The 14093-nt window shown below is 40.0% G+C and overlaps 1 protein-coding gene across 1 annotated transcript in view; it reads left to right on the top strand.

Moving 5' to 3' along the window:
• The window catches only part of CAP2 (cyclase associated actin cytoskeleton regulatory protein 2), a 136673-nt gene that overhangs the window by 80881 nt on the left and 41699 nt on the right, over positions 1-14093 (top strand). The window contains exons 5-6 of the mRNA XM_061398781.1: positions 10838-10981; positions 11307-11392. Coding sequence (XP_061254765.1) covers positions 10838-10981; positions 11307-11392 — 230 coding nt within the window. The remainder of the gene's footprint in view (positions 1-10837; positions 10982-11306; positions 11393-14093) is intronic.

Below are 14093 nucleotides of genomic sequence, written 5' to 3'. Positions count from 1 at the left end.
TCATTGTCAGAAGCCAGACAGTACCTACCCAGAGAGGGAAAATGTTGGTGTCTTTTCAGCTAGGTCCATAAAATAAGTTGAAACAATGTCAAAGTACAAGATGAGATTCTTCTCAACCATCCAGTCTACTCTCTTATGCTTATTGTGGGTAACCAGGTTAAGCTTTTGATTTTCAACTTAATTTTTGCTTCTGGTTTCTCTCTGCCATGATTTTGTATGTCTTTATTCATCATTGCCCTTTATTGACCACGGCTTCCTTCCTGGATCCCAAATAATCTAGCTAATCCCATGTACCTGCCATGACTCCAGCATTTTCTCGGAACGCATTTTGTCAAGTCCAGTTATACAGAAGAGAGGCACTAGAGCTTCATATGTGCCTCACACACAGTTGTTAGCAGCACAACAATCCATGAATGGAAAAGACGTGTTTTCTGTGACTGGACTATCATCTTTCTGTATTATCAGGGAAAGACTCTTCCTATCAGAACCTATATAATGAAAATTATAAATCTCAATATGAAGAACAGCTAAGGTTAAGTTTGTTCGTTTTTATCATCTTCTGACTGTTGTTGCAGCAAGATTCAGGAGATGAGATAGTCAGTTCAGTCTTTCAGTCGTGTCCGACTCTTTGCGACCCCATGAACCACAGTATGCCAAGCCTCCCTGTCCATCACCAAGTCCTGGAGTTTACCCCAACTCATGTCCATTGAGTCGGTGATGCCATCCAACCATCTCATCCTCTGTCGTCCCCTTCTCCTCCTGCCCTCGGTCTTTCCCAACATCAGGGTCTTTTCAAATGAGTCAGCTCTTCTCATCAGGTGGCCAAAATATTGGAGTTTCAGCTTCAACATCAGTCCTTCCAATGAACACCCAGGACTGGTTTCCTTTAGGATGGACTGGTTGGATCTCCTTGCAGTCTAAGGGACTCTCAAGAGTCTTCTCCAACACCACAGTTAAAAGACATCAGTTCTGCACTCAGCTTTCTTTATGGTGTGATCACTCACCTAGAGCCAGACATCCTAGAATGTGAAGTCAAGTGGGCCTTAAAAAGCATCACTATGAACAAAGCTAGTGGAGGTGATGGAATTCCAGTTGAGCTATTTCAAATCCTAAAAGATGATGCTGTGAAAGTGCTGCACTCAATATGCCAGCAAATTTGGAAAACTCAGCAGCAGCCACAGGACTGGAAAAGGTCAGTTTTCATTCCAATCCCAAAGAAAGGCAATGCCAAAGAATGCTCAAACTACCACACAATTGCACTCATCTTACACGCTAGTAAAGTAATGCTCAAAATTCTCCAAGCCAGGCTTTGGCAATATGTGAACCGTGAACTTCCAGATGTTTAAGTTGGTTTTAGAAAAGGCAGAGGAACCAGAGATCAAATAGCCAACATCCGCTGGATCATGGAAAAAGCAAGAGAGTTCCAGAAAAACATCTATTTCTGCTTTGTTGACTATGCCAAAGCCTTTGACTGGGTAGATCACAATAAACTGTGGAAACTTCTTTAAGAGGTGGGAATACCAGACCACCTGACCTACCTTTTGAGAAACATGTATGCAGGTCAGGAAGCAACAGTTAGAACTGGACATGGAACAACAAACTGGTTCCAAATAGGAAAAGGAGTACGCCAAGGCTGTATATTGTCACCCTGCTTATTTAACTTCTCTGCAGAGTACATCATGAGAAACGCTGGGCTGGAGGAAGCACAAGCTGGAATCAAGATTGCCGGGAGAAATGTCAATAACCTGGCTCAGACGGTAAAGCGTCTGTCTACAATGTGGGAGACCCAGGTTTGATCCCTGGTTCGGGAAGATCCCCTGGAGAAGGAAATGGTAATCCACTCCAGTACTATTGCCTAGAAAATCCCATGGACAGAGGAGCCTGGTAGGCTACAGTCCATGGGGTCGCAAAGAGTCGGACACGACTGAGCGACTTCACTTTCAGATATGCAGATGACACCACCCTTATGGCAGAAAATGAAGGGGAACAAAAGAGCCTCTGGATGAAAGTGAAAGAGGAGAGTGAAAAAGTTGGCTTAAAGCTCAACATTCAGAAAACAAAGATCAGGGCATCCAGTCCCATCACTTCATGGCAAATCGATGGGGAAGCAGGGGAAACAGTGGCTGACTTTATTTTTCTGGGCTCCAAAATCACTGCAGATGGTGATTGCAGCCATGAAATTAAAAGATGCTTACTCCTTGGAAGGAAAGTTATGACCAACCTAGACAGCATATTAAAAAGCAGAGACATTACTCTGTCAACAAAGGTCCGTCTAGTCAAGGCTATGGTTTTTCCTGTGGTCATGTATGGATGTGAGAGTTGGACTATAAAGAAAGCTGAGTGCAGAAGAATTGATGAGATATTATAAGGACACAAATTATTGTGAATCACTGTATAAACTTTTAGATTTCCATCGAACTTGACTTTTTGTATCACATACCTACCCTTCTGAGACAGGTGACACATTGAAAGCTTGGAGAAAATAGCAGCCTATGTATCATGTCAGCAAAACTGTGTTCTTGTTCTGATAATAAAATGTAAGTTTCAGAGTGAGGGCTTCCTACGATAGTCTAGGACAAAAATTAAAAATGATGAGAAATCAGGTTCACACTTGTGAACAGTGGCAAAGAAAAATAAAAAAACAGGAAGTTCGAACTGACAAACATACATTGTTCGTTGGGTTAGTGGCTCCAAAACCCTAAAAAAGGCTTTGAATGATTCTGAGAAGTTAAAGTATATTGATAAGCAACAGTGTAAGTTGTCTGAAATGTAAAAAAATTACTTTAGAAAAGGCTCTTTAGCCTGTGGTTTGCTAAATGCTTTGGCAGAAAAAAATTACACTAAAAATGCCTGATTTGCAACTATTCTACCTTTATAAGAAAAGTACAACAATTTGGCATCAAGCTTCAGTGCTACCCCTGAGGTTCTTTCTGAAGAGATATCTGTCCTGTGCTCCAGACCTCTGCATTTCCAGCTGTTTTTTGGAAATGTCAGTAAAGGGATATCAGAGATGATCCTTGGCCCCAATGAAATATTAAATTATTTTTCATATACAGAGGTGCCTGTCATTATTTTCTATGTTTTCCTGTATGTCTGAAATAGTTTATTTCTCAGATATTATTACTGGGGGAGGATGTGCTGATGAGTATAAGGGGTTGTTGATAGATTTGTATAAAAAATTTAAGTAGGAGTTTATGCATACTGGAAGCTTCTCTTATAGGTATCAGGGCAATGCAATTCATTTTCAAACATAGTTCATTCGTTTTACTCTTTAAGAAGACTTGTTTTTAATTGAAGTATAGTGGGGGACTTCTCCAGCTTCCAGGGGTTAAGACTCCCCCTTCCGATGCAGGGGATGTGGGTTCAGTCCCTGGTCAGGGAACTAAGATCCCACATGCCACAGAGTGCAGCCAAAAAAATTTTATTTGAATTATAATTGACTTACAATGTTATATTCAGTATTCAACATAGTGATTCAATATTTTTATAGATTAAAATCCATTTCAAGTTATTATAAAATACTGGCTATATTCCCAGTGCTATACATTACATGCATGTATCCTGTTTATTTTAAACCTAATAGTTTGTATTTCTTAATTCCCTTCCCCATTTTGCTCTTTCTCCCACCTCTCTTCCCCAAGTAACCAGTTTGTTCTCTGTGTCTATGAGTCAGTTTTTGTTTTGTTATATTCATTTATTTTTAAATTTTTTAGATTCCATATGTATGTGAAAACATATAGTATTGTCTTTCTTTGTCTGAATTATTTCTCTAAGCATAATACCCTCCAGGTCCGTTTATTGTTGCAAATGGCAGAATTTGATTCTTTAAGAAGGATTTTTAAGGAATAAAAGCAAAAAAGCCTTTGGAATTCTTGAGTATATTTTTAAGTGTTTTGTTGTTGTGGTTGTTCAGTTGCTAAGTTATGTCCAACTCTCTGACCCCATGGACTGCAGCCTGCCAGGCTGTCCTGTCCTTCACTGTCTCCTGAAGTTTGCTCAAATTCATGTCCATCGAGTTGGTGATGTTATATAACCACTTCATCCTCTGCTGCTCCCTTCTCCTTTTGCCCTCACTCTTTCCCAGCATCACGGTCTTTTCCAATGAGTTGGCTCTTCCCATCAGGTGGCCAAAGTATTGGAGCTTCAGCTTCAGCATCAGTCCTTCCAGTGAATATTCAGGGTTGATTTCCTTTAGGATTGACTGGTTTGATCTCCTTGCAATCCAAGGGACTCTGAAGAGTCTTTTCCAGCTCCACAATTCGAAAGCATCAATTGTTCGGTGCTCAGCCTCCTTTTTGGTCCAATTCTCACGTCTGTACATGACTACTGGGAAAACCATAGCTTTGACTATACACACCTTTGTTAGCAAAGTGATGTCTCTACTTTTTAATACACTGTGTAGGTTTGTCATAGCTTTCCTCTCAAGGAATAAGCGTCTTGTAATTTCATGGCTGTAATCACCATCTGCAGTGATTTTGGAGCCCAAGAAAATAAAATCCCTCATTGCTTCCACTTTTTCCCTTTCTAGTTGCCATGAAGTGATGGGACCGGATGCCATGATCTTAATTTTTTTAATGTTTAATTTTAAGCCAGCTTTTTTGCTTTTCCTCTTTCACCCTCACCAGGAGGATCTTTAGTTCCTCTTCACTTTCTGCGGTATCATCTGCATATCTGAAGTTGTTGATATATTTGCTGGCAATCTCGATTCCAGTGTGTGATTGATCCAGTCTGGCATTTCACATGATATACTCTGCATGTAAGTTAAATAAGCAGAGTGACAATATACAAGCTTGTCATACTCCTTTCCCAGCTTTGAACCAATCAGTTTAAGAGTTTAACAGTCATAAAATAAGACACATAGGGAATATAAATTCTTAAGGACATATAAAAATATTTTCCAAGGAATTTGTTATAATGCAATATAATGGCAGCTACCATAGTATCATGTACATCCATGGAGCTCAGTTGGTTTAATTTATTTAGATTGACTTCTGTGACAGTTTTGCAGATGTCTTTAATTTTCAAGTTGTCTTAAATGTGCAGATGTTTCTGAAAGTATGATCATGAGGATATTCTGAAACCTCCAAAATATTCCTGGACAGTGGAAATTTCTAAATTAGAGGAACAATGAAGGGAAATTAGTCTAGAGAAATATCTACAAAGCAAGTTAATGCAAATTAACACTTCTGATTTTAAAAAAAAAATTGCTTTTGACTTAAAATGGTGAAAACAATTGCTCCATTTATTAGGATGTGCCCAAATGATATATTTTAGATGTAAACACTTGCTGATTTGGATAACCTTTGCCTGAGAAAATGTTAACTATTCTTCTTCATCTGAATAATTTATTCTAATAATTTCTGAACATATTTTCCTGAAGCTACTTCCCTAATGGTGAAAGTCTTAATATTTTTATATCTATAAATTTAATAGACCTATATATAAATTTTTTTGCACCATTAAAGGTACAAAACTGGTTAATATGCTTTAAAACTTTTCCATTCATTACAAAAGAAGTGCACATACTTAATTAGAAAATTTAGTATGTATGGATTAGGCAATCAAATTGAATGAAAATCCTGTGTTAACACTTTGATGAGTATCTTTCTATGTTTTCTGTGTAATATACTCATGTGTACTCAAGTGGAATCAACTGGTAAAATTTGTTGATACAAAAACACCTAAGACAAAGTAATCGTGATTGATATTTGGTAGTATGGTTGGCTAAGATGTACTGCTTAATATGAGCTTTCTTAGGATTTTTTAACATTGGTGGGATTCAAATATTTAAAAAGTCCAATTTTTACTTTAATGCTGTTAAATTTGCCTGAGTTGTAACAGTAATATCTCCGTAGCATTTATATTTAAAATATCCTTTCTAAAAATGATAGTTTCACAGAGCTTGCCAATATATGGGTGGATTTTTATCTGTTTTTTGTGCCTGCTTGTTTTAATTAAACCTCTTAAATTCAACTCAAGACTATTCCTTATGGTCTCAATAGCTTATTTACAAAGAAGGCATTGCTATTTTTGAAGATATCTCTAGTAATTATATCGACAAGAAAAAAAATAAACATTTAGCAGTGTTTTTCTCCTTGTGGTGGATTTAGGGGTGTTTATTGTTTACTTAGGGTGGAAGGAGAAGAGGGCGTCAGCGATGCAATGGACATGAACTTGGGCAAACTTTGGAAGATGGTGAGGGATAGGGAGGCCTGGTGTGCTGCAGTCCATGGGGTTACAAAGAGTCGGACATGACTGGGTAGCTGAACAACAACAACATTGTTTACTTATGTTTATCCATCTTTATTCTCCAATTTTCACATAAAGAGGATAATCAAGAAAAGAAATTATTTTAAAAGAAATAACAGCAGATTGATCCATTTTCTACCTGACATAGAACTACACAAGAACCATGGATTCCAGAAATAACAAGCTTATTTTGTTTTACTCAATGGCACATCTTTAAGGTCAAACTCCCAGAGTTTGTTCCCTCCCTTACAAAACAGCATGAGTGGGAATTTGGTTTTCCTTTTTGGGTAAAGTTTCTACAAAGCTCGCTGATAAAGCTCTTTAGTTTTACTTTCTGCAAAACAATTATTTCTGGAGCTAAACTGAGATGAATCTGATAATGGGTCTCAATTCTTCAACTTTAAAGCATTTAGAAACTAGGGTCATAAAGACATGGAGTCCTTAAATACTCTCCCAAGTACAGTCCTATCAAGCTAAGACAGCCCTTGGAAAAACACTCGCTGAAACTTGCAGTTTGCACATGCATCTTCTCCGGTTTGGCCATTTTGACCTTCTGTTCAAACCACAGAAACCTGGAGAAGGGAAAGGGAGATTTTTTTGGCTAATTTTCACATAAGTCTTGAAAAATAATTTTCCTTCAGGGAAGTGTCTCTTGGAATTAAAAAAAAAAAACTTGAGTGATAAGTTTTTTAGAAAGTAATCTGGGTGAGACTTGTAAAACTGGCCAATTTAAAGTCATTCCAGGCACTTCCCTGGTGGTCCAAAGGTTCAATTCCTGGTGTGGGAACCAAGATCCCACATTCCGCAGAGCAGCTGAGCCTGCATACCACCAACTAGAGAATCCGTGCACCACCATGAAAGATCCTGCGTGATGTGACAAAGATCCCAGGTGCCATGGCTAAGGTCCATGGCTACTTGTCTAAATAAGTAGATAAAAATAAAGTCATTCCAAAGCGCACTAGCTTCTAGCTCTGTCTGAAAAGCCAGCACCAATGCATTCCATTGGGGAAAAAAAAACAAAAACAAAACAGATGCCTCTAAAATAATCTATCAGTGGAAAGCCTTGATATAGAGGTGACTGACCTCAGTGCAATTTAAACTCTAAGTATTGAGTATGCGTGTGTGTGTGCTCAGTCATGTCCAACTCTTTTGTGACCCTATGGACTGTAGCCCAACTACTGTCCATGGAATTTTCCAGGGAAGAATTCCAGAGTGGGTTGCCATTTCTTACTCCAGGGGATCCTTCCAACCCAGGGCTTGAACCCACATCTCTTGAGTCTCCTGCATTGGCAGGTGGATTCTTTACCACTGCACCACCTGGGAAGCTCATGTGCTTGATGCATAAACAGGTGGGAGTTCTTCTAACAGCTCCCCTCCCCCCTCCCACCATTCGCTTTCCCCCTGATATCCCACAGGATCAGCCTTGATGGAAATCACACCATAACTCAAATGTTCTCTCTGTGTTTTCGATTCCAGCTGTGAAAGTTCAGGATGATCTGGAAAATGTAAGCCTCCTTTAAAGCGCATGAGAAATCTATTGGCACAGAATAAAAGCTGTACTGTTTATTAGGGTTTTGCAAGTAGCCATTGTGCTTAGTTGTCTCAGCATTGCTTTTTTTTTTTTTTTTTTATTGAGGACAGTTCTTCACGCAATTTGCCAAACTAAGGCAAAAGAAAACTTTCTCAATCTTTATGGTGCTTTCATCAGATAACCAATATAAAATATCTTCCAGAATACTGTCTCCTCAGACTTTAGAGTTTGTTCTTGGGAAGTTAGAGATAAACAAGGATGGCCTTAATAAATCTAGCTAACATTGTAAATACACAGTTTCTGGTTCTTTTTCCTCTTGGGGCAATAGGCCAGCTATCACTAACAATTCAAATATTCTGGCCTTTCTCAAAAATGTCATTGCATCAAGAGCATCATGGCTGAACAAATCATGGGAGAAAATTAGGATGCTTTCTACTGGTGTTCCCATAATTAAAAATCAACTGCCTTCTGGGGAAACCTGTATAACACACCTTTGATTGGGTGTTGAATTTGGACTAAAAAAAAAAAAAAGTCTCTCAAAGAGGGAAATGTTTGCCTTCTAAAGAGTGAAATTCTAGGAAGAGCATTTCAACCTGACTTTGGCTGTCATTAGCCAAGAAACGTGGAAGAGCTGTGTTTGGGGCAGGGACTGTTTCGAGAGGTTTTATTTGTCTGTTTATTGAGGGTTTGGGGTGTTTGTTTGCTTTTCCTGTATTGTCACTGTGTGTATGCTCCATCGCTCAGTCGTACCCTGTGGACTGTAGACCTTCAGACTCCTCTGTCCATAGGATTCTCTGAGCAGGAATACTAGAGTGGGTTGCAATTTCCTCCTCCAGGAGATCTTCCTGGCCCAGGGATTGAACCCGAGTCTCCTGCCTTGGCAGGGGATTCTTTACCACTGAGCCGCCTGGGAAACCTATACTGTGATTACATCCTTGCCTTAGTTTGCCAGTGTTGCCAGAACAAAGTACTGCAGACTGGATGGCTTAAACAAATAGAGGTGTGTTGTCACAATTCTGGAGATTCGTAGTCGAAGATTAAGGTGTTGGCAGGGCTGGCTTCTTCTGAAGCCTCTCCTTGACTTATGGATGGCCGTCTTCTCTCTGTGTCATCACATGATCTTCCCTTTTGAGTCTCTGCATCCTCGTCTCCTCTTCTTATAAGGACACCTGTCAGATTGGTTTAGGGTCCACACTAATGACCTCAGTTTTAACTTAAGTACCTCTTTAAAGATCCTACCTCCTAATACAGTCACATTCTGAGGTTCCAGGGATTAGGACTTCAACATTTTGAATTTGGGAAGGACACAATACAGCTCATAACAACCCTGGTTCAGGGTCTTCCTCAAATCTCTTAAGACCTTTCCTTCATAATGGCCAGGAAGGGAAAGTAAGAAGGTAGGAAGGTATTCATGAATTTTCCACAAGACCTGGCTTGCTTTTGAAGCAACCTTTCTTTTCCACCTTCTTCAATATGGAAGAATTTTAAAAGTCTACTGACTTTGAAGGCATCATGTTAAGTGAAATAAGTCTGAGAAAGAAATCCTGTGTGATCTGTCTTACATGTGGAATCTAAACAAACAAACAAAAACCCACCAGACTCACAGAAAAAAAAAAAGAGTAGATTTGTGGTTACCAGAAGTAGGGGCTATGGGCGGGGGTGGGGGGTCAGAGGAAGATAGTAATAAGGTATAAACCTCCAGTTACAAATAAATACTAGGATGAATTATAGCATGATGACTGTAGTTAACACTGCTGTGTGATCTGTAGGAAAGTTGTTAAGAGAACAGATCCTCAGAGTTCTCATCACAGGGATAAACGTTTTTTTCCTTTTCTTTTTATTGTATCTATATCAGATGGTAGATATTGATTAACTAAACCTATTGTGGTAATAACTTCATAGTATATGTAAATCAAACCACTACACTGGTTTGATTTGCATGTATTTACACCTTAAACTTATACAATGATGTAGGTAAATTATTTCTCAATAAAACAGAAAAAATAAAAGTCCACTGAGAACTTTAAGAACACTTTGCTTTCTTTCCCTGTGTTTCTGTTTCTCCCAAAGGAAAACATTCCTCTGTTCACCTGCAGATCTCAATTAGAAAGTGTTTTGCTTGCGTTTATATATCCGTGATAGGAAAGACCTGGTCAGTGAATCTTGTCAATCAGAGACTTTTAAACTGGCAGAAACCTTGGAGATCACTTACTGGGTTGGCCAAAAAGTTCCTTTGGGTTTTTTCCATAACATCTTACAGGCTTTGAGGCCAACCCAACATAAATATTCTAAGCCATCACCTTCTTACAAAGAACCTCAGTGAAAGAGTTCCACTTTTTTTGCATGGGTTATCATAATTATGGTAAAAACCAAGGACTCTCCCTCATGTCATTTCATTTCAAGGACTCTCCCTCCCTCATGTCACAGGAATAGGAAGATATCCGTTTACTAACCTCTACCTATGCCGATTTTAGGTGTGTATTATTCTGATCATTCCATCAGATGATATATTTACGTGTTCCATTAGAAAATATAACTTGATCTGCACTCAATTTCACTGGGTTGCATTCAGAAATCTTCAAAACAGGGGCCTGGGGAGGGAGGAGGGAGGAGGGTTCAGGATGGGGAACACATGTATACCTGTGGCAGATTCATTTTGATATATGGCAAAACCAATACAATATTGTAAAGTTAAATAAAATAAAATTTAAAAAAATAAATAAATTAAAAAAATAAAATCCACTCTCAATCAAATATAGCTTCACCAATGTAACCTCATATAAAAATTATTTGAAAAGGAAAAAAAAAAAAACAGGGGCCATACTGTACTGCTGGATTTTTTTCCCCATGCCTATGGAAGCAGCATTAACAATATAAGAAATCCATGCAATTTTCATACTTCAGACAGTGAAAATACAGTATGGCCATGAGGGGAAAAAAACCCGCTCTCTTCTGAAAGCCCCTGACAAGTGCTGAGTCCTCCTGCTTAGGTCAGCGTGAACGGAGGCACTGCGTTTCTGTCGGTCCCCAGTAACCGTGCTCCATGTTTGCTTACAGAACGACGTGGCTGCACTTCTGAAACCAATATCGGAAAAGATTCAGGAGATCCAGACTTTCAGAGAGAGGAACCGGGGGAGTACAATGTTTAATCATCTCTCAGCCGTCAGCGAAAGCATTCCCGCCCTTGGGTGGATAGCCGTGGTGAGTCCGGCTGGAACGTCGCCCCTGTGCCTCGTTGCGTTTTTGGAGTGTTTGGGGAAACTTGTGGCCACCTCCAGCCTCCTTCATCCTTCGTGAAAGGAAGGTTCCTTTCAGGCTGAACACAGCAGCTCTTTCTTAACCCCACTTGAAGTTCAGGGCTTTGTGTTCTGAGATGCAGGAAGCGTTTCACCGATCCTTACAGAACAAAATTTGCCTCCAGTTTTCCATTGACATCTCCATTGCTTCTCTTCTTCTTTAAGGCATTTTCTTTCTTATCCTTTATTTTTTTTCTTTCTATGCTTGGGTGATGGCCCTCTTCTCTCAGTCCCCCAAACCCGGTCCTTATGTCAAGGAGATGAACGACGCGGCCACCTTTTACACTAACAGGGTCTTAAAGGACTACAAACACAGGTACGTACCTTCTTTTACTGACCAAACCTTCAATTGATTGTTCGTTAAACATTTGTCCCCAGACTTCATATAGTTCACTACTGATTCCTTTCAAAGGCTAATTGACTATAAACATTAAGGAAAAATCCCATCTGTGTAGGTAAAGCAAAGTAGAAAGTGAAATCAATGATCCAGATAATATGTGTGTTTTAGAAAGTCTTGCCTCAATTCTCTGGTAATGAATAAACTCTCCCAGCAGGAATGTATGTCACTCCGTTACCTATCACCACAATAAGGAGAGGTCTGTGATGATTTGTGACGGACCAGCCCTAAATGGACAAAACCTGAGTGAGTGAGAGTCACTCAGTAGTGTCTGACTCTTTGCAACCGCCTGGACTGTAGCCCGCCAGGCTCCTCTGTCTGTGAGATTCTCGAAACAAGAATACTGAGTGAGTTGCCATCTCCTCCTCTAGGGGATCTTCCCAACCAAGAGATGGAACCCTGGTCTCCTGCATTGCAGGTGGATTCTTTTACCGTCTGAGCCAGCAGGGAAGCCCATTGATCAAAACAGAGTTGGTGAATGAGCAGAGAGAAGACAGGGAGTTTCAGGAAAGGAACTAGAAGTGAGGAACAGAAATGAGATGTGACAATAAACTAGGTCAGTGAGAGGGAGACCAGAGTTTGCGTTCAGATGAAATGAGTTGGTGGACAGAGATATCAGTAAGAACAGCTGCCATTCGGAGAGCTGTTGAAAGTTCACAGATGAGGCTGAATCAGCAGGTTTTGCCTGGAGATTAAAAGGACATGCAGTCTCCAGCACAAATAACAGGTCCTAGAGAGCCTCAGATGGGGGCTAGAATTGGAAATGGGACTGAATGAGGACAAATATAAAGAAATATCAACTGGGGTTTCCCTGGTGGTCCAGTGGCTAAGATTTTGTGCTCCCAGTGCAGGAAGCCCAGGTTCAATCCCTGGTCAGGGAACTAGATCCCACAAGCCGCAATTAAGACCTGGCATGGCCAAAATAAATAAGTAAATAATTAAAAAAAAAAAAAAAGAAGTACGTACCAATATACTTTTTACTACAAAAAAAAAAAAAAAAAGAAACAGTCACACTCAGCAATCCCACTCCTAGATGTATTTCCAAAAGAAATGAAAACATAGGTCCACACAAAAGCATGTACATGATTTCGTAGCAGCATTATTTAAGGTTGGCAAAATGTGGAAACAATCCAAACGTCCATCAGCTGACGAACAGATAAGTAAAATGTATAGCCATTTAAAAAATTAAGTAGTAAAAGTAATAAAAGTAAAAAGGCAAAATGGATGTCTGGGAGGCCTTACAAATAGCTGTGAAAAGAAGAGAAGCGAAAAGCAGAGGAGAAAAGGAAAGATATAAGCATCTGAATGCAGAGTTCCAAAGAACAGCAAGAAGAGATAAGAAAGCCTTCCTCAGCGATCAATGCAAAGAAATAGAGGAAAACAACAGAATGGGAAAGACTGGCACCCCACTCCAGTACTCTTGCCTGGAAAATCCCATGGATGGAGGAGCCTGGTGGGCTGCAGTCCATGGGGTCACTAGGAGTCAGACACGACTGAGTGACTTCACTTTCACTTCTCACTTTCATGCACTGGAGAAGGACATGGCAACCCACTCCAGTGTTCTTGCCTGGAGAATCCCAGGGACGTGGGAACCTGGTGGGCTACCGCCTATGGGGTCGCACAGAGTTGGACACGACTGAAGCGACTTAGCAGCAGTAGCAGCAGAGCTCTCTTCAAGAAAATTAGAGATACCAAGGGAACATTTCATGCAAATATGGGCTCAATAAAGGACAGAAATGGTATGTACCTAACAGAAGCAGAAGATATTAAGAAGAGGTTGCAAGAATACACAGAAGAACTGTACAAAAAAGATCTTCACAACCAAGATAATCACAGTGGTGTGATCACTCACCTAGAGCCAGACATCCCGTAATGTGAAGTCAAGTGGGCCTTAAAAAACATCACTACGAACAAAGCTAGTGGAGCTGATGGAATTCCAGTTGAGCTATTTCAAATCCTGAAAGATGATGCTGTGAAAGTGCTGCACTCACTATGCCAGCAAATTTGGAAAACTCAGCAGCAGCCACAGGACTGGAAAAGGTCAGTTTTCATTCCAATCCCAAAGAAAAGCAATGCCAAAGAATGCTCAAACTATCGCACAATTGCACTCATCTCACATACTAGTAAAGTAATGCTCAAAATTCTCCTGGCCAGGCTTCAGCAATATGTGAACCGTGAACTTCCAGATGTTCAAGCTGGTTTTAGAAAAGGCAGAGGAAGCAGAGATCAAATTGCCAACATCCGCTGGATCATGGAAAAAGCAAGAGAGTTCCAGAAAAACATCTATTTCTGCTTTATTGACTATGCCAAAACCTTTTCCTGGGTAGATCACAATAAACTGTGAAAAATTCTTTAAGAGGTGGGAATACCAGACCACCTGACCTGCCTCTTAAGAAACCTGTATGCAGGTCAAGAAGCAACAGTTAGAACTGGACATGGAACAACAGACTGGTTCCAAATAGAAAAAGGAGTACGTCAGGGCTGTATATTGTCACCCTGCTTATTTAACTTCTATGCGGAGTACGTCATGAGAAGTGCTGGGCTGGAAGAAGCACAAGCTGGAATCAAGATTGCTGGGAGAAATATCAATAACCTCAGATATGCAGATGACACAACCCTT

Source organism: Bos javanicus, chromosome 23, assembly GCF_032452875.1.
Source record: "Bos javanicus breed banteng chromosome 23, ARS-OSU_banteng_1.0, whole genome shotgun sequence".
In the NCBI taxonomy this organism is placed as follows: Eukaryota; Metazoa; Chordata; class Mammalia; order Artiodactyla; family Bovidae; genus Bos; species Bos javanicus.
The sequence above is the reverse complement of the archived record's forward strand: the minus strand, read 5'-3'. Positions and strand labels throughout refer to the sequence as shown.